Below are 25,137 nucleotides of genomic sequence, written 5' to 3' on the forward strand. Positions count from 1 at the left end.
ACAATGTTTTACAAGGATCAGAGCAGATGGGCAACACTGTGTATTATGTTAATTTTTTTTGCTGTTTAACTTCTCATCCTTTTTTAGAACACTGAATACCCTTCTCACAAAAAGTAGGAAAAATAGAGAGAGAATCCCAACAAAGGCTTTCTCTATGGTCTCAGGGAGGTGATAAGGGAGGCTGGTGTCACAACTTTCCAAAACCTTTGTCTTTCATACTGATGTTGCCAAGGTAAGAAATGGAAAAGTGGGTATGAAAAGAGAATAGCTTGGATTTACCTATTTGAATCTTAATAGATTTTTACATCTTTGATTTTAACATTTTGATCAGGTTAATGATCTAGTTGTATAAGGATCTAAAGAACCTTCTGAAAGTTACAGCATGAGGCAAATGGGAAATATTATGGTGAAAATGTTACACTGTCATAAATTTACATGCCATGAGAAAGCATGTGCAAATTATCTAAATCCCCTCTACATTTTGATCATTTTCTTAAAAACAGGTAGATAGTCACAGTCAATCCTTAAATAAATGAAAAAAATGCAATAAATAATATCACTGATAGGTATAATACCAATGTAAATATTATGGTATAATTAATAATTTAATATGTAATAAGTCATTCTGAAAAATCAATATATTTCAAAAAAATTTCAGCTGTTATTTCAAAATATGATTTGATCTTAAGGCTATAATAAACTCAGAAAATATGCAATTCAAAATAGTTTTTAGTTTTATTAACAGGTTGCGAGTAGCTTCTTTTAATTGATAACTTGAATTTTTGTCATACTTCTTAAGTTATAAAAACAGTGGTATAATTGAAATTCAGTCCACAAATAATTCATTCTGAGCCTCAAATTTTTTTCACATTTTGTGGTTGAGAATTCTAATGCTGCTATAGTAAATAAGGACAGAAAGATGTCTAAATAAGCATATTTGAAGAAAATATTATAATAATGTAAAATCACACAAGAACACACCAAATCATTTTTTTCTGAGGTTTAATTTTAACTAATGAATTTTTAAATGATGAAGGTAATGTCAATCCAAATCTTGAATTATTTGTAATGTACAAACTATTTTTTGTAATTGTAGGTGAAATAGATTATTTTCACCATGGCAATGCCTTCACCCTTATTTATGGTCTTTTTCTTGAGGTCTTTTTCCTCAACAGTTTAACAAGTCACTTCTGGTTTGGCTAAAGTGCAATCCTAGCACAATAATGTTTCAGCTTGCAAGGAAGAACGCCCTTATTGAGTTGATAGAACTCCACCAACTGGATTAGATCCGTAAATCTTGTATGTCCATCATCAAGAGTGTGGAACATCTCACCATCATCTTCCACCTGAAACAGGAAAACCAACAAACCAGTAAGAAGGGAAAAAACTACTCAGAAAGTCAATCATGTTCTATTGCACACTGCATCTTCAAATGCCAAAACTGACACATTTATAATACTAAAGGACAGTGAAAAGAAGATTTTGGCACATCCACTTCTTTTTTGTAACTTTACTTGCATCTAAAGGAAATATCATCTGATCCCAAGGTAAGGTGTGGCTCTACTTCCTGTATCTTTAATTCTCTTAACGTTCTGTAGTTAGAATAGTAGGACAAGTCTGAATCAATACAGTACACAGTGAGAAATCTGCACTATTTAGTGTAAGAGTAAACAAAAAATTTTGTTATGCCTACCCTCAGAAAATAATTTCCATTTCTAATTGCTGTCTACCTAAACCCTCACTTTGTATATTTAAAAATGAATATCCACCAGAATTTGTATCAGTAAATTGATTCTGGAGCAGTCAGTCAAACATTATGTTAATGGAATGACAGGTTGGTTTGGTTTTTTTTTCCCCTTTGCATTGAGATCTTTAGGCATTAAGCAATTCATAACTTGCCAGGGATGTCACTCACATAATCAAATGCAGTCAGGAAGAAACTTCATATGGATTGGATAATTTAAAAAAGAATTCATTTGAAAAAAGAAAACACTAGCAACTTAGCAACTTCATGTTAATACTTTCTCTTTTTATTATTTTTTTTAATTTTAATTTTTATTTTTTTCCACTTATTTTTATTAGTTGGAGGCTAATTACTTTAAAAGTAGACTGGATCTCTGTTCCACACAATCTGGATCTAATACAGATCACATGCATACATACATGCACGCATGCGTGTACACACATACATATACACAGCAGAAGCAATAACAACAACAAAAAAATCTCAAAGCAAGCTGTGCCACCTGGAAGCAGAATTACATTTTTAAAAGGTGTTCAGAATAGTTTAAATAATGATCTCCAGTGCTACAACACCTGCTTACATATCCATAATGATGATTATAAACAAAACTACAAAAAAACATTTTTGGGACAAGAGAGGAGAACGGGCTTTAAAATAATGGTTTTTAAACAACCACTAGTAGATTTCAGGAGAAAGAATTTTCAGTGGCCTTTTAATAATAGGTGGCGTGGGGTCTATACAATATTACCAAATCATATTTCATGAGAAAAGGGAAATTTAATTTTTACAATTCCTGTATTTCTTATATTAATTCAGACTCATAAAACCATTTCTGCCATAGCTAACTCTAGTCAAAGCACAAGCTCCCATATTATATTTAATAAAAGAACCAAAGAAAACTAAAGTCTCCAAAAGCTTATGCATTAAGATCATCTCTAATACCCGAATAAGAAATCACAAATACTTACTGGTATAATTTGAAAGTGCTTTATTTTTTGTCCATGACTCATTGACAGTACAAAAGTTTTGGGGTTACTCTGACTATCCCGTACCAAGAAAACTCTAAAGAGAGAGAAGGAAGTTCAATATTTCTCTATATTTATTCATGGATTTCATAGAAAGATAGCCTGTACCAAATCCAGGAAGTATATTCCTAAATGTAGCCAGAGTTTTCCTTTACTGTGTATTCAATGATAGGATTATCCAACATGGTAAACAATATGGTATGATACACTCTAATACTATAAAACTATCATCAGAACTAATTTAATTTTAATAGGATAAATACACAGTCATTTGTCAGATTTTTTCCTCACAATAACCAATATAAAGCTATGCTGGCATCAACAATTATTGCCAAGTCCTTTTTCCAGTGGGAAGTTGGGTAATCATATGCAACCCTTTGGTACAGAGAATGAATCATTAGCATATTGTTTCTTCTGGGTCATGTAAGGTCCTGCAGAAAGAAAATTTTTAGAATTAAAAATTTTAAACCCACTCTTCTATACTGGATACTTTTTGTTTTTACAAACTGGTTCCTACTATTACATACAACTGAAACTGAGAAGTGAATATATTCTAAAAAATCAATCGTGAAATCATTTATTAAATGTTTGAGCAAAATATTTTTAGTAAAAGAAACAGCCAAACAACATTTACTTCAACCTTGAAAAAGGTAGCATAAAATCTCTATAACAAGCTAGAAAAACAAGACACGTCTTAATGGCCTAAGAAAAATGTGGCCAGGCGTGGATTCTTATTAACTGGCGACTCAGTGCATCACCATCTTTGTAATAATTGCTGGCAAACAGACTGTGCCAACAGTCACCATCACAGACGCCTGATAAGATTATCCATTGCACCTGTGCTGTGTGATTCTGACATTACATCTCTGCGAGATGGGACGAAAGGGAGTTTCCCTGGTCAGTCAAGCTCTAAGTCTCGCCCCATTCCTGATTCCTGAGTGGATCAACACTACCCCCTAGTGGACTGCCTGACAGCATCACATCTTTCCAAAAGGAATACCAAAAACCATTTTTTAAAAATTAAAAAGCGTAAAACATAACGATACTCTCATTCTTTATGCAGTTATGTCATTCAATTAAAAAAACTGGGCTCAGAAATGAGGAAAATTATAATCCTCCAAAATATTTTGACAATTCTTTGTGATTTACTTCTTTTATGGGTCTTATCAGATGGTAATTCTGCTGATTGTTCAGATTTAATCTAAAAAGATCTAGTTCCATGCAGAGTATATTGAAATCTTTTCTTATTTAGAGTCTACTGAAATGCTGACTTTCTATTAATAATCTTCTACATGAAAATGCATTTTTGTCCAAATGTCTATATTAAATCACCTTGAAATCTTGCCATCATCTTAATCCAACCCTTGAAGATATAAGATCCCGTTGCTGCTGCTGCTGCTAAGTCGCTGCAGTCATGTCTGACTCTGTGTGACCCCATAGACGGCAGCCCACCCATTACCACTTGTTTAAATTGATGCTGGTTTTATTTCCCATCCAAACCTCAATACAACCTCCTTAATTTGTACTGCATTTAGGAATAAAATTCAGCTAATATTATATTATAGGAAGTATCTGTAACAGTAATTTGAGAATAAAATTTTTTAGACTATAAATCTTGCATAATAAATTTTCTGCTTCTCCTGTGTCTTCTATGGTCTCCCACTAAAAGATAACATGAGAAGAGTCAAAAAGTACTATTTTCATAGGTTTATATTACTTGAAACTGTTAAAATTTAGAGGAAAGAAATGGGATGTAAACAGAAAAACATAACATAATCTAAGTACATAAGAAACAGCTTTTTACTTTACTTTTATGTTTTACTTTAACACACCCTCCGTCAAACTTAAAAAATGTGTAACATGTAAGATATGGGTCATGGTTTTGTAAGATGCGGTTCTGTCATGACACAAACCATACTTTGCCACCATACTAATCAATTCAAATCAAAATGTTGACATGCCAAAACATGTTCAGTTTTTGCCCCATCAATTAATATCTGAGATGCACAGAATGGGAAAATATTAACTATCACTGTTTAAGACCAGAGAATCCTATTCAACTCTTTTCTTTATGGACAAAGACTGTGCAACCACTATGTAACAGGTGTTGTCTAGGTATTGCTAGGATTCAGTGGCAACCATCCTTACAGCACAGTCACTTCTTTTATTGAGCCGAAATCAAAACTCTCTCTGTGTGTTGAATAAGTAATTACTGATTATAGGAGAAATCAAAAATCAGTGCTATTCAAAATCTAACTTACCCATCCACTAGACCTTGCTGAATAATTAATCGCTGAGCTTCCTCTCTAGAAATTTTGTGGTGAAACCATGGTTGGGACCGGTGGATAGCTGAAGAAATAAAGTGGGGTAATACAAGATTTGTTTGCAATGATCACAGTCTAGTTACATGTACTCTGACCCTCGCCCCTCGGTGACTTCGTCTAAAGGCAACCTTCCCACCCCGCTGGCCGCAGTGACTGCACAGACATACCCATGTTTGTGGCAGAGCTCTGTGAAGACGCGGTGGGGCTACCGTGACTGCCCAGGCGTAAACATCCTTTTTTCTGCATAAGGAAGTGGGAAACAAATTTCAACTTTCGGGGCGAAACAAATTCAAATCATAATTTTGAAGAACATGAAGCTAATCTGTACCCTCCAAGCTAGTCCTTCTTCAACTGCAACGGAAAGGGCTTCAGTGGGATTTTCTATAACTCTGGTTTTCTGGCCTGAGAAGTCCATTGCTACCAGGGAATTCTCTGATATACTTCTCTGGAAAAAAGCACATTTTTTTTTTACCTCGAAAATACCTTTGAAGTTACCTTTCAGTCTTTTGCTGGCAATACATTTCCATTTTAGGATATGGTTCCAAAGGTAACTAGCAGGAAATTAAAAAGTTAACAATATATATTGAATAGGAAATGATGCTATAAAATAATCTATTTAAGTAGGTTACACAGTTATTTGTTAAGGTCACTGAATTAAGAGAGATTAATAGCTTTCAAGGTAATTATGTCTTTCTCCTAAAGCAACCCTGTATCTTTGTATTCATTTAAGCAGAAAAATACCAATTTACAAAAAAATAACCCTTCATGTGGCTAAAAATATCCATCACTTCCAAATTCATCCCTCTGTTATGCTTTGAAATTCATCAATGATTATTTAAATGTTAAATCTACCTACTTATAAAACAGCTTTTATTAAGATTCAAGATACACTAAAGCTATAACAAACTGACTTACAATACTTCTTTAGAAAGAAACAGTACTCATATTTTATAATAAACCAATAACATGTATTTTAAAAGTTTATCACATCAACTTTCCTCTATCTTAGAAAATGAAATTTAATGAAATAATTCAGATAACTCCATAATACTAAAATTTCTATGATTTAGTATGCGAATGTTTCTTCATCTTGTAGGCATAAACATGGCAAAATGAGAGTTGCAAAAATTAATCTGAAAGACAAAAGAACCAATACAAAAGGAAGACATCCTTAAATAATTTTAAACAAGTAAGAAAGTCATCTTTGCCAATTACTTTTTTTATTCATATTCTCTGACTGTGAAAATGAAACACTCAAAACATGGACCTTATTTTATTTTTTCTTTGTTTAGGACTCTAATTCACAACCATCTTTCTTAAAAATGTGTCATCTTAAATAATGTATCCTAAAAAAAAAAAGTTGATAACTCTCCAATTACAAGTGTCACTCGGTTTACAGAAATCAAAAGACAAAATATCCAAAACCAGCATGTGCATGCATGTTAAGTCACTTCAGTTGTGTCCATCTCTTTATAACCCTAGAGATCACAGTCTGTTGGATTATAGAAAAAGTGAGTGAGTTCCAGAAAAACATCTATTTCTGCTTTATTGACTATGCCAAAACCTTTGACTGTGTGGGTAACAACAAACTGTGGAAAATTCTGAAAGAGAAAGGAATACTGGACCACCTGACCTGCCTCCTAAGAAATCTTTATGCCAGTCAAGAAGCAACAGTTAGAACTGGACATGGAACAACAGGCTGGTTTATAATCAGGAAAGGAGCACATCAAGGCTGTATATTGTCACCCTGCTTATTTAACGTATATGTGGAAGACATCATGAGAAACGCTGGACTGGATGAAGCACAAGCTGGAATCAAGATTGCCGAGAGAAATATCAATAACCTCAGATATGCAGATGACACCACCCTTATGGCAGAAAGCAAAGGGGAACTAAAGAGCCTCTTGAGGAAAGTAAAAGAGGAGAGTGAAAAAGTTGGCTTAAAGCTCAACATTCAGAAAACTAAGATCATGGCATCTGATCCCATCACTTCATGGCAAACAGATAGGGAAACAATGGAAACAGTGACAGACTTTATTTTTTGGAGTTCCAAAATCACTGCAGATGGTGACTGCAGCCATGAAATTAAAAGATGCTTGCTCCGTGGAAGAAAAGTTATGACTAACCTAGACAGCATATTAAAAAGCAGAGACATTACTTTGCCAACAAAGGTCCATCTAGTCAAAGCTTTGGTTTTTCCAGTAGTCATGTATGGATGTGAGAGTTGGACTATAAGAAAGCTGAGCGCCGAAGAATTGATGCTTTTGAACTGTGGTGTTGGAGGAGACTCTTGAGAGTCCCTTGGACTGCAAGGAGATCTAACCAGTCCATCCTAAAGGAAATCAGTCTGAATATTCATTAGAAGGACTGATGAAGCTGAAACTCCAATACTTTGGCTACCTGATGCAAAGAACTGACTCTTTGGAAAAGACTCTGATGCTGGGAAGACTGAAGGCAGGAGTGGAAAGGGACGACAGTGAATGAGATGGTTGGATGGCATCACCAACTCCACTGAAATAAATCTGAGTAAGCTCCGGGAGTTGGTGATGGACAGGGAAGCCTGGCATACTGCAGTCCATGGGTCACAAAGAGTTGGACACGACTGAGTGACTGAACTGAAGTGAGACCATAGTCCACCAGACTCCTCTGTCCATGGGATTCTCCTGGCACGTATACTGGAGTGGGTTGCCATTTCCTCCCCCAGAGGATCTTCCCTACCCAGAGATCAAATCTATGTCTCTTAAATCTCCTGCATTGGCAGGTGGGTTCCTTACCATAGTGCTAACTAGGAAGCCCATAAACCAGCACGGGCAATGTTTAATAGTTTTTCCCCACTGGTCATTAATAGACAAGCAACACACACAAAAAATGGGTTTCCCAGATGGAGCCAGTGCTAAAGAATCTGCCTGCCAATCCAGGAGGCAAAAGAGATGTGGTTCAATTCTCGGGTCAGGAAGATCCCCAAAGGAAATGGCAACCCGCTCTGGTATTCCCACCTGGAAAATTCCATGGACAGAGAAGCCTGACGGACACAGTCCCTGGGGTTGCAAAGAACCGAACGTGACTGAGCGCGTGCACGCACACACACACACCACACAAAAAAAGGAGTTTTCATAGTAAAGGATGAGCCAACATACACCTGGAGACTCCTGGCTTAAGGCCATTTTGCCTCTCTCTCCACATGGTTTCTGGCATATCCTGCTTCGTCTAACAGACTCTAGTCAAATGTCTGCTCGAAACAAAACTTGGTTCATACAAAAATGGGAGGGGGGCTCATTTATCTCTGCGTTACACATCCCACTTTGTTAGCATTTATTATTTCCTCTCAAAACCTTGCTCTAGTGGTCCACAATCTTATTACAGTTCATCTTTATTTGCGGAGATCCGGCGTGCAATCTTTCATTTGTTATAGGAGTTTTTGTAACTGACAGCTGCTCTTTCCAGACAGATGCTGTCTCTGTAATCTCTATTTGCTGTCACACCTTACTTTGCCCTTCTCACCCCATGATCTCCTGTGCTGGGCTGTGGACCAGTCAGATATACTTTTGCTTTGCCGACATTAATGAAAAGCTTCCACCTGCCCAAGCCACAGAGTAACTAATCTCAATCATAATGATAGCTTTATCCGTATAACATCTCTGCCTTCACATGCCAAGATGGCCTCTGTAATCACAAGACTCTGATAACATAAAAATACTGTTAGGAAAGAAAAATAAACATAAGCAGTTGTTCTTAATTCGTTTCTCATTTTTCCCCTATAGTATGACAGGCTGAAATGTAAAACAGGATCCCATGTTCCATAATTACTTGACCTTAAGTAGGGAGTCTACAATACAAATAAGTATTTTCATTTGCTACATTACTACGCTAGGGGAACACACAGAAATAGAGCAAATGTCTTCTACTGAATGGCAGGTGGTAGATGAAAAATTAATAGTTTACCTTTGGTGGACAAAGAAATGGAAGTGAAGCAAAATCTGACTTGAACCAAAAGGTCATTTTCAGCTCAATTTCTTTCACATAGGAAAGCGACATTGTTAACATTCAGAATCAATGTATTTCTCAACTATTTGTCCCTTTTCCTAGCTCTTCCATGTGGTGGATAAACAGGGCAAGCCCGAAAAATAAAAGTCCGTGATTTTAACAGCATGCCTCTCTTTAAGAAAGAAGGAGCCTGAGTACACCCTCCATTATCCAGATCAAACTTGAGATCAGATCCAAACACTTTTGAGTGAGGCTGGGGCCTGAAATGTTTTTCAGGCAGCTTAGCTAAGCAGCAACTAGTTAACTGCTCAGTCTCTGCCACTCCAGGGCTTCCCTGGTGCTCAGATGGTAAAGAATCTGCCTGCAATGTAGGAGACCCAGGTTCAATCCCTGGGTCAGAAAGATCCCCTGGAGAAGGGAATGGCAACCGACTCCAGTATTCTTGCCTGGAGAATTCCATGGACAGAGAAGCCTGGCGGGTTACAGTCCATGGGTTCGCAAAGAGTCAGACACGACCGAGCAACTGACTTTCACATAAATATGCAGTGCAGGCCATCCTCTCATCAGTATCGTACAGAGCCATGGGACATCAGAGGTGTAATCATTTCTACAGATCACACAACCACCCTCCCTTATTTTATACTGCAGGACAGCAGTGACTCAACCAAAGTCACAGTCTTGGTGAAAATAGTGACAGGCCCTCTCTAAGGCTCTTTTCTGTACCACGGGATGGGAGGTACAGGGGACAAAATTGCAATTTGGAATGTCTAGCTCAAGGTCAAATATGAGAAACAATAAATAAGAACTTCAGTCAATTTGCTTCTCCCATCCCCTCATTCTGGCCAGGGTCTAACTAACAGATGTTCCTTTAAATGAATTCCTTTTTTTGTCCTAAAAAAAGACCAAATATCTGCTTCTTGAAATATCTGCTGATGATTCTCCTTTCAAAGGCTGATGGGGTAGCTACTGTGTGTTATATATAGTTAAGATGCTCATTATGGTATGATCATTTTTTTTCTCATTTCCCTTCTCAAAATGAATCCCTGGAGAAGAAAATATTGTCCCTTAAAACTATAACAAAATTAGGAGGCTTTTCCTGTTGCTCCTTGAACATGGTACCTTGATGAAAACCCACGGAGGCAGGTGAGGTCACTGATTTTCTCATCTAGAAATTATCCTGGGATTCTGTATAGATATTGAAGTAAAGACAAATGCCTCCCCAGTCTTCTAGATTTCTTTCATGAAAATTAAGAAGAGCTGAGATGCCATTTTGTCTGATCGTGTCAACTGCCATACAGGACTAGATCCTTGTCCTCATCACAGAGGTTTAAACCTCTTGTCCTTGAACCCCTGTTTACAGCCAAATTCAAGACTCAAAGAGTGTCTTTTCTTATACAAGTTGCCGAAAAAATAAAGCTACATTAACTGAACTGTCATAGATATAATGATCAACAGTAGGATCAGTTTCAATGGAAAGAAGCAAGAATAATACTATACTTGTATATTAATGACAATGATGAGACTGGAAAGTACTTATTTTATAGCATTTTTTCCCTGTGATTAAGAGGATACTAAATAATAATTGCCTCCAAATCATGGCTGCTATTAACATGCTCATCCTAATAACTTTAGACTCTGAAAGAAATTTAGAAGGATTTAGAAAAGGATTAAGATAATAAAATTCATTATTCATATATACATGAATTAAAAGATTAGGGTAAGCTGACAAATTATAAAAATTCTCACCTTAAAGCTACTGCTTTTATAAAAATTCATTACATTCCTTACTTTCTTATTTTAGAGCTAAAAAGTAATCGATATAAAAATGAAAAGTTACTCTTCCTTAACTTAAAGCACCATAACTACAGAATTGGAATTCTTTTTCTATATTAGTCTATCAGGATACATAATTGACATTATTTCATGCCTCATTCCTAGAACTAAGCGTTTTATCTGCTATGTTACCACGTGCGAAAATGCACCTCCCTTGGTCACAGCCATGAAAAGCATGTTTTAACCTAAGTGCAAATGCAGCGTGTTAGCCAATTTGTCATACAAGCTCATACGTCCAAATTTCCAATATACTCAATAGTAAAGAGCACAAGCAAAAACAGCAGAACATAAACTTTAAGTTCAAAAATAACTTTCTTGTTAATGCACAGGAAATTAAAATTAGGTCCCAAAGACGGGGAAAGATGTATCTGTGTATAAATATCCAAGTGCCATTTAGGATAAACTTGTGAAGCGGTGCTAGTCTTAATGTAATGCACAACCAATATTTTGGCTTGCATCTTTTGGGTTTCCTGGAGAGCGGTATGTTTTTCAAGGACCTGAAACTTTAAAAATATTATTGTTAGAAAGTCATGCAAAAGAAGTCACAGGCTATGATAATCCCAGAATTAATATTTAAATAAATAAACCTACAATCAAATCAATAATTAAGAAATATCTACACTCTAAAAGACAGTGTTCTATAAAATATCTTATTAAGATCTAATCCTCAATGTAATGACACACAATGACTCTCATAATTCTTTCAAATATTTAAAATTTTTCTTTAACATAAAACATTATTTTAAGTGACTACTTAATGTATGCCCCACTATGTGATTTTATCACATAGGCTGCAATCATACAAAATCCAAATGTAAATAGTTTAATATAACATGATGGTAAGAAGCTGTTCAAAAGTTACTTTACTTGACAAAAAAAAAACAACACAGGAAATGTATTGTAATGTACATTTATAATGTAACATGATTGCAAATTAATGTAATGTAAATATAAAATAAGATGTAGGTTCAAAAACTTGGTGCTTACCATGGGAGATATACTCTGAGAACTGTAGCCACTTCTGCCTTGATATGGATGCATATAATTCTGGTATAGCTGCATGCCATACTGCAGAATAAATAAATAAAAACACAGTCCCACCACTTTTACCACATACATAACTTATGAAAATCAATACTTTCATTCATTATACATCAATGTAAAAAATAAAAATTACAAGCTTTCATTAAAACAAATAAGTAAAGCAACCAAAAGTTTGAAAGACAAAATTTGGTGTTCTAAATGGGACAGTTTAAAAGAGTGGTTTTTATTGGAACCCACACTTAAGTTCTAGCTCAAAATACAAAGATCTGGAATTGACATTCCTACTCATTATTCTTAGTGTCAATAGCACCAAAATTACATGGCATGGTATATCACCTAGTGATAAGAGAGCTCACTTTGGAAGTCTTCCTGAGTTTATGGTACAAAGACTCTGAGAATCTGACACACATCCTAAGCAGAATTGGGTAAAATTTACCATAACTCTTCAATGACTGATTGATGAATTATACTGTTTTTTTGTAATCCACAAACTTGATCCTATTTTGGAGATTCCTGGCACTGTACCATTCCTCTGGTAACAATACTCTTAGGCCATTGTTTAATTTTTGACTTTAAATTCTGGGAATCAAAATGATGGGGCATCAGGTTGATTTCAGACAAAGGGTCATGGCATACAATATAAAGAGCAATAGATCAGAACTACACAATCTTTACTTTCAAGAACCAGACTGCCAGGCTACGATAAGAAAGTGGGTTTGGATTATAATTGGATTATTAGTTTAAGAAACACTAAGAATGTCAACTGCCATGGACAAATATCTTCAGGAGCCCCCATCTAAAACTGGAAGATAACCCCCTTAGATTTAAGTTACTCCCTTAAAAAAAAAAAAAAAGAAAGGAAGGAAGAAACCAATGGAACAGATAGGCTTATCTTTTTTTCTGCTACCCTCTATAATTCTCTCCATTTCATGGAGCCATTATGAACTTAAAAGTAGGTCCTATGTAAAAGACTTTGAAAAGACACCATGGAAACCAATATTACCCTTAGGATGAATTCCATTTAAACATTCCAACAGAGCTATTTCTCTACTAAAAACTATTTTCGTGAAAGCAATTTCAGCAATGTGGATATATTTGGTAATTAGGCATAAAGTCAGAGGGGGGCAAGGGAAGTCACTGTTTTCAAGATTTTGCTTTTAATATGAATACAAACCTAGAGTCATTTAAAATTCTCTGTGTTGACTTCTTTATCCAATTATTTCCCAACTTCTAAAAGTTATTTTTTAATTTAAGGTTTGATTGACATTAATAGGATCTAATGAAATTTATTTTAAATCAACTCTAAGCCTGCAATGATTTTAAAAAGAAGACAGAGGAGCTTAATTTCTAGTCAAGTTCATTTTGAAGAATATATAATAGACTCCAACCAACACTTTCACAAGTACGTGCGGCCTGGACACCTTTTATTCACCTGTAGTGAAAAGTCTGCCATCTACTAATAAGACTGTTTTCTTCAAAGATGTTCTAGCCCCAATACCCCCTGGCTTTGGGAAGTTGCTTCTGTGCTACTGAAAGTCTTTAGTAGGCAGTTAACTCTGTCCAAGAGGTAGGGCATGGATCACCTTAATATTTCCCTGTCCTATGGAAGGGCAGATAAGGGACCAAAATATATTAAAGAGTTCTAACTGAAGGGAAGGGGAAAAGACACCATGTACCTGGGACAATCTACATGAACAAATCTCCCCTTTTCTAAGTCTCTGGTTTTTTTCTGATTCTACATGTAAATGGAATTTCTTCAAAGAGAATGGGAATATTTCTGGTTGTTGCTACATGGAGAGTTTACATGTATATATGAAAAAGAAAGGAAAATAAAACAAGAGGCCAAAATTCTTGGGGGAGACTACATCTAATAAACAGCATATAATGGAAATAAGAAGGGTACTTCTGGTTGAGCCAACATAACATAGATTATGCTCCTTGCTGATAAACTGTGGAAATAACACAACAGACAACCAAAGGAGATGATCAAAAGCTACCTCTAACCCCAGGTGAGCCCAGCTGTACCAGCCATGGGGATCAAATCAGCAGCTCATTAACAAGCTGCCAGTCCCCTGTTAGAGAATCTCACATGTGTCTGTGCTGGCAGGCTCAGACTTCCTGTAAATGATTACTTTAAAATGTAAAACAGATCATATCACTTTCCTGTTTGATTCCATGGTGGTTTCTCATTGGCTCCATGCTAAAGGACTTCACTGATGCTGGCCTGTATTTCCAGCCTCATCTGGAAAAGCGTTGTCATAATTGAAACAGAGAACATGGATGTGGTAGCAGAATAATGGGCCATATATGTCCACATTCTGGAACCTATGAATATAATACACCAGGCTAGCTGTGTGTGTGTTAAGTCGCTCAGTCGTGTCCAACTCTGCGACCCCATGGACTGCAGGCCACCAGGCTCCTCTGTCCATGGAATTCTCCAAGCAAAGATACTCGAGTGGGTTGCTAGCCTAGCTGGCAAAGGGGAAATAAGGTTGCAGATACATTAAGGGTGTTGATCAGCTGACTCTGGAATGACATGATTGTCTTAGATGATCCTGGTGGATCCAGTGTAATCACAAGGGTCCTTATCCAGAACCAGAAGAGAGAATCAGAAAAAAGGGAGCATGTACTCAGCAGGATATTGCTGACTTTAAGGATGGAGGAAGGTGTCATGAGCAGTCTCTAAAGGCTGGAAAGTGCAAGAAAACAGATCCTCCCTTAAAGCCTCCAAAGGAGAATGGAGCCCTGTTGACGCCTTCTTTTTAGGCCAATAGACCCACTTCAGATGTCTGAATGACAGAGGTGAAGGATGATAATTTTGTGTTTTAAGCCACTACTCTGGCAGTAATGTGTTACAGCAGCTTAGGAAAACTGATACAACACAGCCTCTTTAAACTGGGCAGCTGGGACTTGAAAGAGACTGAGAAGAGTCAAACAATAAGAAGATACAATCTTCCAGAAACTGAGCATTCTGGATACAAAAAGAACAAAACTTTCAGTATATTTCATCATTTCTCAGACAGACATCTGTTTTTAGACTAACAATCTGTGTATTATAACCTATGGCATCTTATATTCACTGTGGACCAAGCGACTTGCCATTGCCTGAAACTGGTGGGATTAAAAAGTCATTAGGGGATCGGGATGGGGAATACGTGTAACTATATGGCTGATTCATGTCAATGTATGACAAAACCCACTGAAATGTTGTGAAGTGATTGGCCTCCAACTAATAAAATTAAAAAAATAAAAAAAATAAAAATAAAAATAAAAAGTCATTAGCATCGAACCTTGCAAAGGGATTGCCAGTGGCTAGAAAGAACCTCACAGACCACGGCAGAGCACTCATCTGCCTCCCCTAAGCTCTTGAAGGCACAGAGCTGGATAATCTGTGGGAAATATAAGTATCCATGACTCTGAGATGAAAATGACTCAGAAAAGTCAGATTTAGAATATGAAGAAGTTTCATGAATACCTTAACTAATTTATTTCATATATATATATACATGTATATATATATATATACATATACACACGCAAAATTGATAACTTCAACAAAAATGAGAAGTAGGACTACAGACCTAAATAAATCTAAATACTCAAAAGAAAATAAAAATTATAAGTGATGTGAAACCTCACATCATAATTTTGTTGGCATAATTCTTATCTTTCTAGTTCCATAAAAATAATGGAGCATCCTAGTTAAATCAATGGCATGTTAGAGTCACTGAAGGGCTGTTTAAAGGAAGTGGGTTTACCACCTGCTTCTGTGTTGGGTATTTGAAACTGAGCCCATGAGACGGGAGAAAGTCTTGCTAAACAAGGATGGAAGGTATCTCCTCAGTCAACCTAGCTAGGCTTCCAGCGTTCTGATGGAAGGGGAGAGAAAATCAGAGACCTTAAGATATTTTCTCTACCATAACTGTGATGGAATAAAGTCTTTCAAACAGTGCCAGCTTCTTTATCTGTGAAAGGAGGGGATGGGATGAAGTCAGTGGTTCTTAATCAGGTAGACACTTGAAACTCAATCACGAACTCAGGATCCCCGAGGATGCAGCTGGGCCACGGAGCTTCAGAAAGCACCTCCTGTGATTCCAATGCATGTCCCTGGTTACCAAGTTACTACTGCCTTGACTGGTTGGTTTCCAAGACACCCTAAAGTACTTCTCTTTTTCATTTTGTTTGTTTGTTTTACATTTTATGACAATGAGAGCAACATAGAAGTGACTAGTGACTACTTATCATGAGGGTTTCAAAGAATTAATAAGATTTGCTGAAATAAAAATCATGACAGCCATTTTGACAATAGACTTATTTGAGAAACAAACAAATCTCTAATAAAAAGGTAACCATAGTGACTTTCTGCCATAACACAAAAGGAAGAAAATTTCAGTTAATCCAAAAGCTTTAAATTACTTTTAAACACTTGCTTCTTACCATTTCACACCCACTAGGATGACTTTAAAAAAAAAAAAAAGGAAAATAATACATGTTCATGAGGTATGGTGAAGCTGGAATTCTTATACATTCCTGGTGGGAATATAAAGTGGTTTAGCCTCTGAGGAAAACAGTTTGGCAATTAATCAAAAAGTTAAACATAGAATTACCATATGCCCAGCAATTTCATTTTTAGGTATATGCTGCTAAGTCACTTCAGTCGTGTCCGACTCTGTGCGGCCCCATAGACGGCAGCCCATGAGGCTCCCCCGTCCCTGGGATTCTCCACGTGAGAACACTGGAGTGGGTTGCTATTTCCTTCTCCAGTGCATGAAAGTGAAAAGTGAAAGTGAAGTCACTCAGTCGTGTCCAACTCTTGGCAACCTCATGGACCACAGCCTACCAGGCTCCTGGTGTCCATGGGATTTTCCAGGCAAGAGTACTGGAGTGGGGTGCCATTACCTTCTCCATTTTAGGTATATATATATATGTGTGTGTGTGTATATGTGTATAGACATGTTCAAAACAGCACTATTCACAACAGTAAAAAGTAGAAACAATCCAAATACCCATCAATGGATAAATGGATAAACAAATTGTTTATTTAACATATATGCGTATGTTAAACAATGCACATACAATGGAATATTACTCAGCCATAAAAAGAACAACTTACAGATACAAGCTGCTACAACATGGATGAACCACAAATTATGCTAAGTGAAGAAGCCAGATCCAAAATGTCACATATTGTATGATTTTGTTTGTATGGTGGTTTAGTTGCTAAGTCATGTCCAATTCTTTGTGACTCCATGGACTGTAGCCCCCCAGGCTCCTCTGTACATGCGATTCTTCAAGCAAGAATATTGGAGTGGGTTGCCATTTCCTTCTCCAGGGATCTTCCCCACCCAGGGATCAAACCCAGGTCTCCTGCACTGCAGGCAGATTCTATACTGACTGAGCTACTGGGGATGCCCAAAAACATGTGCCACCCAATGTAGGGCCTGAACCCATGACCCTGAGATTAAGAGTCGCATGCTCTACTGACTGAGATAGCTGGGCACTTTTATTTGTATGAAATATCCAAATTGGTAAATCCATAGAGGCAAAACATGGTTGCCAGAGGCTGGGAGTAACTACTTACTGGGCACAGAGTTTCATTTTGAGTGAAGAAAATGTTTAGGAACTAGACAGAGGTGGCAGTTGCACAATATTTTGAAAGTACTCAATGCCCCTAATTTGTTCATATTAAAAATAGCTAATTTGGTTAATTTTATGTTACATGTATTTTACCTCAATGAAAAAAAAAAAAAAAAAAGGAAAAGGACAGAACATAAAACTTTCTTCCAAGCCTGGTATGACAACTACTAACTCTGATCCTGATTATTCTGCCCTTCTTAAGATGAAATGGGTGAAGTTTTATCATTATAAATTTAAAGTTGTGCTAAATTTACTAGCATACAAGTTTTGAAAATACATGTGCTTTCTATACATCCAGGAAGGTATCAGCTGTGTCTCTCTTCCCTACCTACTTTCAGAACATTCTTATTCCTTGTCAAAATGCTTGCCAATAAATTTTGCTTATGGAAGCTATAATTCTTACTTAGCACAAAGGTGAATATTTGAATAATACAGCTACAGTAAAATTTATAAAATAATTTACATTAGACTTAAAAGCAATTCACACAATACTTCAATAAAACATAAAACAACTACAGTAAACATATCCAGGTGGGCACATTTTAAAATACACTTTACTTCGAATTGATGACAATGTTTTTAAAATGCAGACTAAGTAACAAACAGGAGAAATTTCAGTCAGTTTTACTGGCTATATATGTAACACTCTTACCAAACAATAATAATCAGAACATTTCTAAAAATGGAAGACTCTACACACACAAAATAAATGCATTAGGTTATTCCACTCTATTCTGGAAATGTTTATTTTTTAGATAAAAAATAAAATACATGCATATAGTGGTGGTTATTTTTCTTTTTCCTCACATAACCACACGAAATCAGAGTGAGTCTTCTGAGTTTTGAAATACAGCCATTTTCAAACTTTGATGGTACTCCCAGCATTTAATAGAAATTCACGCCTGCAGCGAGATTACCTTAAGCAATCTAATCGCGGTCACCCAGCACATCCTACTCTGCTCTTCTTCTGCACAGAGCATTTTCAGGTCTCGGGGCCCTCCCGCTTTGTTAGGCTAGAAGGCCACAGCACATTGTTTATCGTTAATGCATATCTTGAAGGTAACACCTGTTGAAATAAAAGCCACTAAAATTCTCCTATATATAAGAGAAAGCTGTCTCTTTTTAAAAGAAATTAAAAGAAACTCAAGCTTACCTAAAAGGCTGAGGCTTGCTTTATTCATCTAGCAAAATATTAAGCCTGTACCTTAAAGCAGAATCCATAGTTCGTCGGTGCTCCGTGTTTTTTTTTGCCTGCCAGTGACACATAAATATCACTATTGCCAAATTCGCTGAAAAACTGCAAATGCCGTGGTTCCTTAAAAAAATATACATGTGTGTGTTGAAATGGGTACATATATTTTACACTACCTTTTGTATTTCTATTATATTACATAATTTATACCTTGGTAAACATTATCCCAAATAATGTCATAGAAACAAAAGGAGAGGAAAACTAAGTCACCATATCCTTAGATAACCAGGAGCTGGATATGAGATATTTTAATTTAAGAAGAGGTGACCTGTTTATAGTTTAACTTCCAATATACCAAAAAATGTATCTCCATATTTAAAATGACTCGCTTTAACCACCACTTCAAGGAATCTGAGAGAAGGAAGAAAGATAGCAAAGAACAGCTTTTGAAAGTGTTTTCTTAGTAAGATTAGATCTCAATTACAGGAAAAAAATTGTTAAAAATTCAAACATATGGAGGCTAAATAACACGCTTCTGAATAACCAACAAATCATAGAAGAAATCAAAAAAGAAATCAAAATATGTATAGAAATGAATGAAAATGAAAACACAACAACCCAAAACCTATGGGACACTGTAAAAGCAGTGCTAAGGGGAAGATTCATAGCATTACAGGCTTACATCAAGAAACAAGAAAAAAGCCAAATAAATAACCTAACTCTACACCTAAAACAATTAGAGAAGGAAGAAATGAAGAACCCCAGGGTTAGCAGAAGGAAAGAAATCTTAAAAATTAGGGCAGAAATAAATGCAAAAGAAACAAAAGAGACCATAGCAAAAATCAACAAAGCTAAAAGCTGGTTTTTTGAAAAAATAAACAAAATTGACAAACCATTAGCAAGACTCATTAAGAAACAAAGAGAGAAGAACCAAATTAACAAAATTAGAAATGAAAAGGGTGAGATCACAACAGACAACACTGAAATACAAAGGATCATAAGAGACTGCTACCAGCAGCTCTATGCCAATAAAATGGACAACTTGGATGAAATGGAAAAATTCTTAGAAAAGTATAACTTTCCAAAACTGAACCAGGAAGAAATAGAAGATCTTAACAGACCCATCACAAGCAAGGAAATCGAAACTGTAATCAAAAATCTTCCAGTAAACAAAAGCTCAGGACCAGATGGCTTCACAGCTGAATTCTACCAAAAATTTAGAGAAGAGCTAACACCTATCTTACTCAAACTCTTCCAGAATATTGCAGATGAAAGTAAACTTCCAAACTCATTCTATGAGGCCACATCACCCTAATTCCAAAACCAGACACAGATGCCACAAAAAAAGAAAACTACAGGCCAATATCACTGATGAACGTAGATGCAAAAATCCTTAACAAAGTTCTAGCAAACAGAATTCAACAACATATTAAAAAAATAATACACCATGACCAAGTGGGCTTCATCCCAGGAATGCAAGGATTCTTTAATATCCACAAATCAATCAATGTAATACACCACATTAACAAATTGGAAGATAAAAACCATATGATTATCTCAATAGATGCAGAGAAAGCCTTTGACAAAACTCAACACTCATTTATGATTAAAACTCTCCAGAAAGCAGGAATAGAAGGAACATACCTCAACATAATAAAAGCTATATATGACAAGCCCACTGCAAGCATCACCCTCAATGGTGAAAAATTGAAAGCATTTCCTCTGAAATCAGGAACAAGACAAGGGTGCCCACTCTCACCACTACTATTCAACATAGTGTTGGAAGTTTTGGCCACAGCAATCAGAGCAGAAAAAGAAGTAAAAGGAATCCAGATAGGAAAAGAAGAAGTGAAACTCTCGCTGTTTGCAGATGACATGACCCTCTACATAGAAAACCCTAAAAACTCTACCAGAAAATTACTAGAGCTAATCAATGAATATAGTAAAGTTGCAGGATATAAAATTAACACACAGCAATCCCTTGCATTCCTATATACTAACAATGAAAAAACAGAAAGAGAAATTAAGGAAACAATACCATTCACCATTGCAACAAAAAGAATAAAATACTTAGGAGTATATCTACCTAAAGAAACAAAAGACCTATACATAGAAAACTATAAAACACTGATGAAAGAAATCAAAGAAGACACAAACAGATGGAGAAACATACTGTGTTCATGGATTGGAAGAATCAATATTGTCAAAATGGCTATTCTACCCAAAGCAATCTATAGATTCAATGCAATCCCTATCAAGCTACCAACGGTATTTTTCACAGAACTAGAACAAATAATTTCACAATTTGTATGGAAATACAGAAAACCTTGAATAGCCAAAGCAATCTTGAGAAAGAAGAATGGAACTGGAGGAATCAACCTGCCTGACTTCAGACTCTACTACAAAGCCACAGTCATCAAGACAGTATGGTACTGGCACAAAGACAGAAATATAGATCAATGGAACAGAATAGAAAGCCCAGAGATAAATCCACGAACTTATGGACACCTTATCTTTGACAAAGGAGGCAAGGATATACAATGGAAAAAAGACAAACTCTTTAACAAGTGGTGCTGGGAAAACTAGTCAACCACTTGTAAAAGAATGAAACTCGAACACTTTCTAACACCATACACAAAAATAAACTCAAAATGGATTAAAGATCTAAATGTAAGACCAGAAACTATAAAACTCCTAGAGGAGAACATAGGCAAAACACTCTCCGACATAAATCTCAGCAAGATCCTCTATGGCCCACCTCCCAGAATATTGGAAATAAAAGCAAAATTAACAAATGGGACCTAATGAAACTTAAAAGCTTCTGCACTACAAAGGAAACTATAAGTAAGGTGAGAAGACAGCCCTCAGATTGGGAGAAAATAATAGCAAATGAGGAAACAGACAAAGGATTAATCTCAAAAATATACAAGCAACTCCTGAAGCTCAATTCCAGAAAAATAAATGACCCAATCAAAAAATGGGCCAAAGAACTAAACAGACATTTCTCCAAAGAAGATATACAGATGGCTAACAAACACATGAAAAGATGCTCAACATCACTCATTACCAGAGAAATGCAAATCAAAACCACAGTGAGGTACCATTACACGCCAGTCAGGATGGCTGCTATCCAAAAGTCTACAAACAATAAATGCTGGAGAGGGTGTGGAGAAAAGGGAACCCTCTTACACTGTTGGTGGGAATGCAAACTAGTACAGCCACAATGAAGAACAGTGTGGAGATTCCTTAAAAAACTGGAAATAGAACTGCCATATGACCCAGCAATACCACTTCTGGGCATACACACCGAGGAAACCAGATCTGAAAGAGACATGTGCACCCCAATGTTCATCACAGCTCTGTTTATAATAGCCAGGACATGGAAGCAACCTAGATGCCCATCAGCAGATGAATGGATAAGGAAGCTGTGGTACATATACACCATGGAATATTACTCAGCTGTTAAAAAGAATTCATTTGAATCAGTTCTAATGAGATGGATGAAACTGGAGCCCATTATACAGAGTGAAGTAAGCCAGAAAGATAAAGAACATTACAGCATACTAACACATATATATGGAATTTAGAAAGATGGCAACGATAACCCTATATGCAAAACAGAAAAAGAGACACAGAAGTACAGAACAGACTTTTGAACTCTGTGGGAGAAGGTGAGGGTGGGATGTTTTGAAAGAACAGCATGTATATTATCCATGGTGAAACAGATCACCAGTCCAGGTGGGATGCATGAGACAAGTGCTCGGGCCTGGTGCACTGGGAAGACCCAGAGGAATCGGGTGGAGAGGGAGGTGGGAGGGGGGATCGGGATGGGGAATACGTGTAACTCTATGGCCGATTCATGTCAATGTATGACAAAACCCACTGAAATGTTGTGAAGTAATTAGCCTTCAACTAATTTTAAAAAATTAAAAAAAAAAAAATGAAAATGTTTTCTTTATCTGGGTTTCAAATAATGGTAGTTCCTCAAAGGGAAGAAGGGTAGTTTAAGCTTCTGCAGCAGTAAAAGAAAAAAAAAAAGAAACAGATGATGATCCCTGCTTCATTGAGAAATGATCATTCCTCATGTTTGTGTACTGCCTCACACACCACATCAAGCAATGTAAGAGGCAGCATGACTACCTTCTTTTACAAAAGCAAGGGAACCTGTACAGATAAACGCAGGGAAATTACCTGGCAATGGAATGTGTATGATATTCAAGCAAAATGGAATCATGAAGGGCTATTTTTTCTCTGGGAAAGCCATGAGATTTAGAGTTGGTCATGGGAAATCTGGGTCATACTCTTCTGTGATAGGTTAATAACTTGGAGAAATGCTTAATTCTGGGATTGAATGTATAATCAAAACTGAGCAAAATGTATTTGTTCTTTAAAATCTTGCTACTAGCAATCTCAGACCAGCAGTATCAGCAGCACCTGGGAGTTTACTTAAAATGGAAAATCTCAGGGCCCACCCCAGATCTGCTGATTCAAAACCAAAATCTACATTTTAACAGGAACCCAAGTGATTGTATGCACTGAAATTTGAGAAGCAGTAGTATTCTTAAAACAAAAAGACAAAGAAGAACATTCAGCAATTTGAGCAACCCATTCAAATCCAAATCCAAAAAAATTCAGTCATTGGACAGTAGACTGGCCATGTAGAAACCATCAAGAGTTTCTATTGTATGCAACTGTTTCTCTGCGTGTCACTGTTCTTTAGGCACTTTAACCCAATGAATGAATATCCCAACTCCATGAAAGAATGAAGCAGAAAAGAAAATTGTTAAAGAGACCCAACCTAGGGTCCTGGGAGAAGGGAGGAGGAGGAGGGAGAAAGGTACTCTCACTGGTATGGCCTTTAAAACTTTATTCCTTGATAGAAACTTTGCTCATAAAAATGTCTGATTTCTATGAAGATGGAATAAAACCATTCCTGCCCACTGATAGTGTAGAAGTCAGTGTAGCTGAGTCATTTGGATGTACGAAAAAGGCAGCTCAAGAAATACTGGAAGGCCATGAGAGGCATGATCAGCTTCTTCTCTTGAGTTTTGGTCCACTAGTTTGGATGGCATCACCAACTCAATGGACATGAGTGTGAGTAAGCTCTGGGAGTTGATGATGGACAGGGAGACCTGGCATGCTGCAGTCCATGGGATTGCAAAGAGTTGGACATGACTCAGACTGAACTGAACTGAACTGAACTGAAGTGCAGACATATCAAGGCTTAAAACACTGTAAGACTGCAGGCTGAGCTGGCATGGTTGGCAAAGCTATGCATGCACATGTGTACATAATGAGGGGAGGTGGACAGCAGGGCACTTAGATATTTCTCTGTAAATATAAGTCACAGCTATACCTCCAAGGCTTGCAAAAGTGTTTATCCAACTCCCATGCAGTAAAATAAATAAGACCTTTCTCATAGAAAAAGGGAAGGAAATGGTCACTTTGCCAGGCAGGTATGCCATATTAGACAACCTACATGATTTGTATCAAGATCATAATCCTTGGGGTTATCTAATATATGGAATTCCTTTTTTGAGGGAGAAGGTAAAATCATTTTCATGTATAAACAATGGAACACATGCTCATTAAGCACAGGCTAGAGAGAAGACTGGGCTTCCCTGGTGGTTCACAGGTAAAGAATCTGCTGCAATGCAGGAGATGCAGGTTCGATCCCTAGGTTGGGAAGATCCCCTGGAGGAGGAAATGGCAACCCACTTCAGTAATCTTGCCTGGGAAATCCCATAGTCAGAGGAGCCTGGCAGGCCACAGTCCATGGGGTCTCAAACAGTTGGACGTGCATGCTGTGTGCTAAGTCACTTCAGTTGTGTCTGACTCTTTGTGACCCCATGGACTACACCCTTCCCAGGCTCCTCTGTTCGTTCTCCAGGCAAGAATACTGGAGTGGGTTGCCATTTCCTTCTTCAAGAGTCAGACACGACCTAGCTAATAAACAACAAAAAGAAGGCTATCATGTATGATGTCTAGCAAAGTCAGACACCACGCTGAAGAGAGCTAAAATATGACCTGAGAACAGAGGTTTCATACTTGTAATGCCACCCAGCCAAGGGGGAACCATGGCGAGGACAAGAGCATGGCTCCAACAGATGGAATAAGAGCTGTCTTATTATGTAATAGGTAGGAAAGGAAAGGAGCCGGGTGAAGTAAAAAGATAATGGGCAGTGTGGATTTTCATGAGAAACCAATTAGAATTCAGGAATTGAGGAGATACTATCATATCTTCCACTGAAGAATCATTGGACAGACAGTGAAAGAAACACAGTTACTGGATTTAGAATCTACTTTTCTCCCATGTTAAAAGTATAAAGATGATCCAACACATATTTGTTTAAA

At 36.8% G+C, this 25,137-nt stretch overlaps 1 protein-coding gene across 8 annotated transcripts in view; it reads right to left on the reverse strand.

The window, feature by feature from the left end:
* Positions 1-793: 793 nt before the first annotated feature.
* The window catches only part of GRB14 (growth factor receptor bound protein 14), a 178,786-nt gene continuing 154,442 nt past the window's right edge, over positions 794-25,137 (reverse strand). For 7 of the 8 annotated variants that reach the window (XM_065931664.1, XM_065931657.1, XM_065931658.1 and 4 more), the window contains 8 exons: positions 18,796-18,906; positions 18,509-18,604; positions 11,898-11,978; positions 5,422-5,538; positions 5,261-5,333; positions 5,031-5,118; positions 2,713-2,806; positions 794-1,346 (listed from right to left, as the gene is read on the reverse strand). In XM_065931664.1, coding sequence (XP_065787736.1) covers positions 1,200-1,346; positions 2,713-2,806; positions 5,031-5,118; positions 5,261-5,333; positions 5,422-5,538; positions 11,898-11,978; positions 18,509-18,604; positions 18,796-18,906 — 807 coding nt within the window. In that variant the 3' untranslated portion in view covers positions 794-1,199. Of the gene's footprint in view, positions 1,347-2,712; positions 2,807-5,030; positions 5,119-5,260; positions 5,334-5,421; positions 5,539-10,859; positions 11,414-11,897; positions 11,979-18,508; positions 18,605-18,795; positions 18,907-25,137 lie in introns of those variants that run through there. The other variant, XM_065931661.1, reaches the window with a different exon arrangement.

Source organism: Muntiacus reevesi, chromosome 3 (assembly GCF_963930625.1).
Source record: "Muntiacus reevesi chromosome 3, mMunRee1.1, whole genome shotgun sequence".
In the NCBI taxonomy this organism is placed as follows: Eukaryota; Metazoa; Chordata; class Mammalia; order Artiodactyla; family Cervidae; genus Muntiacus; species Muntiacus reevesi.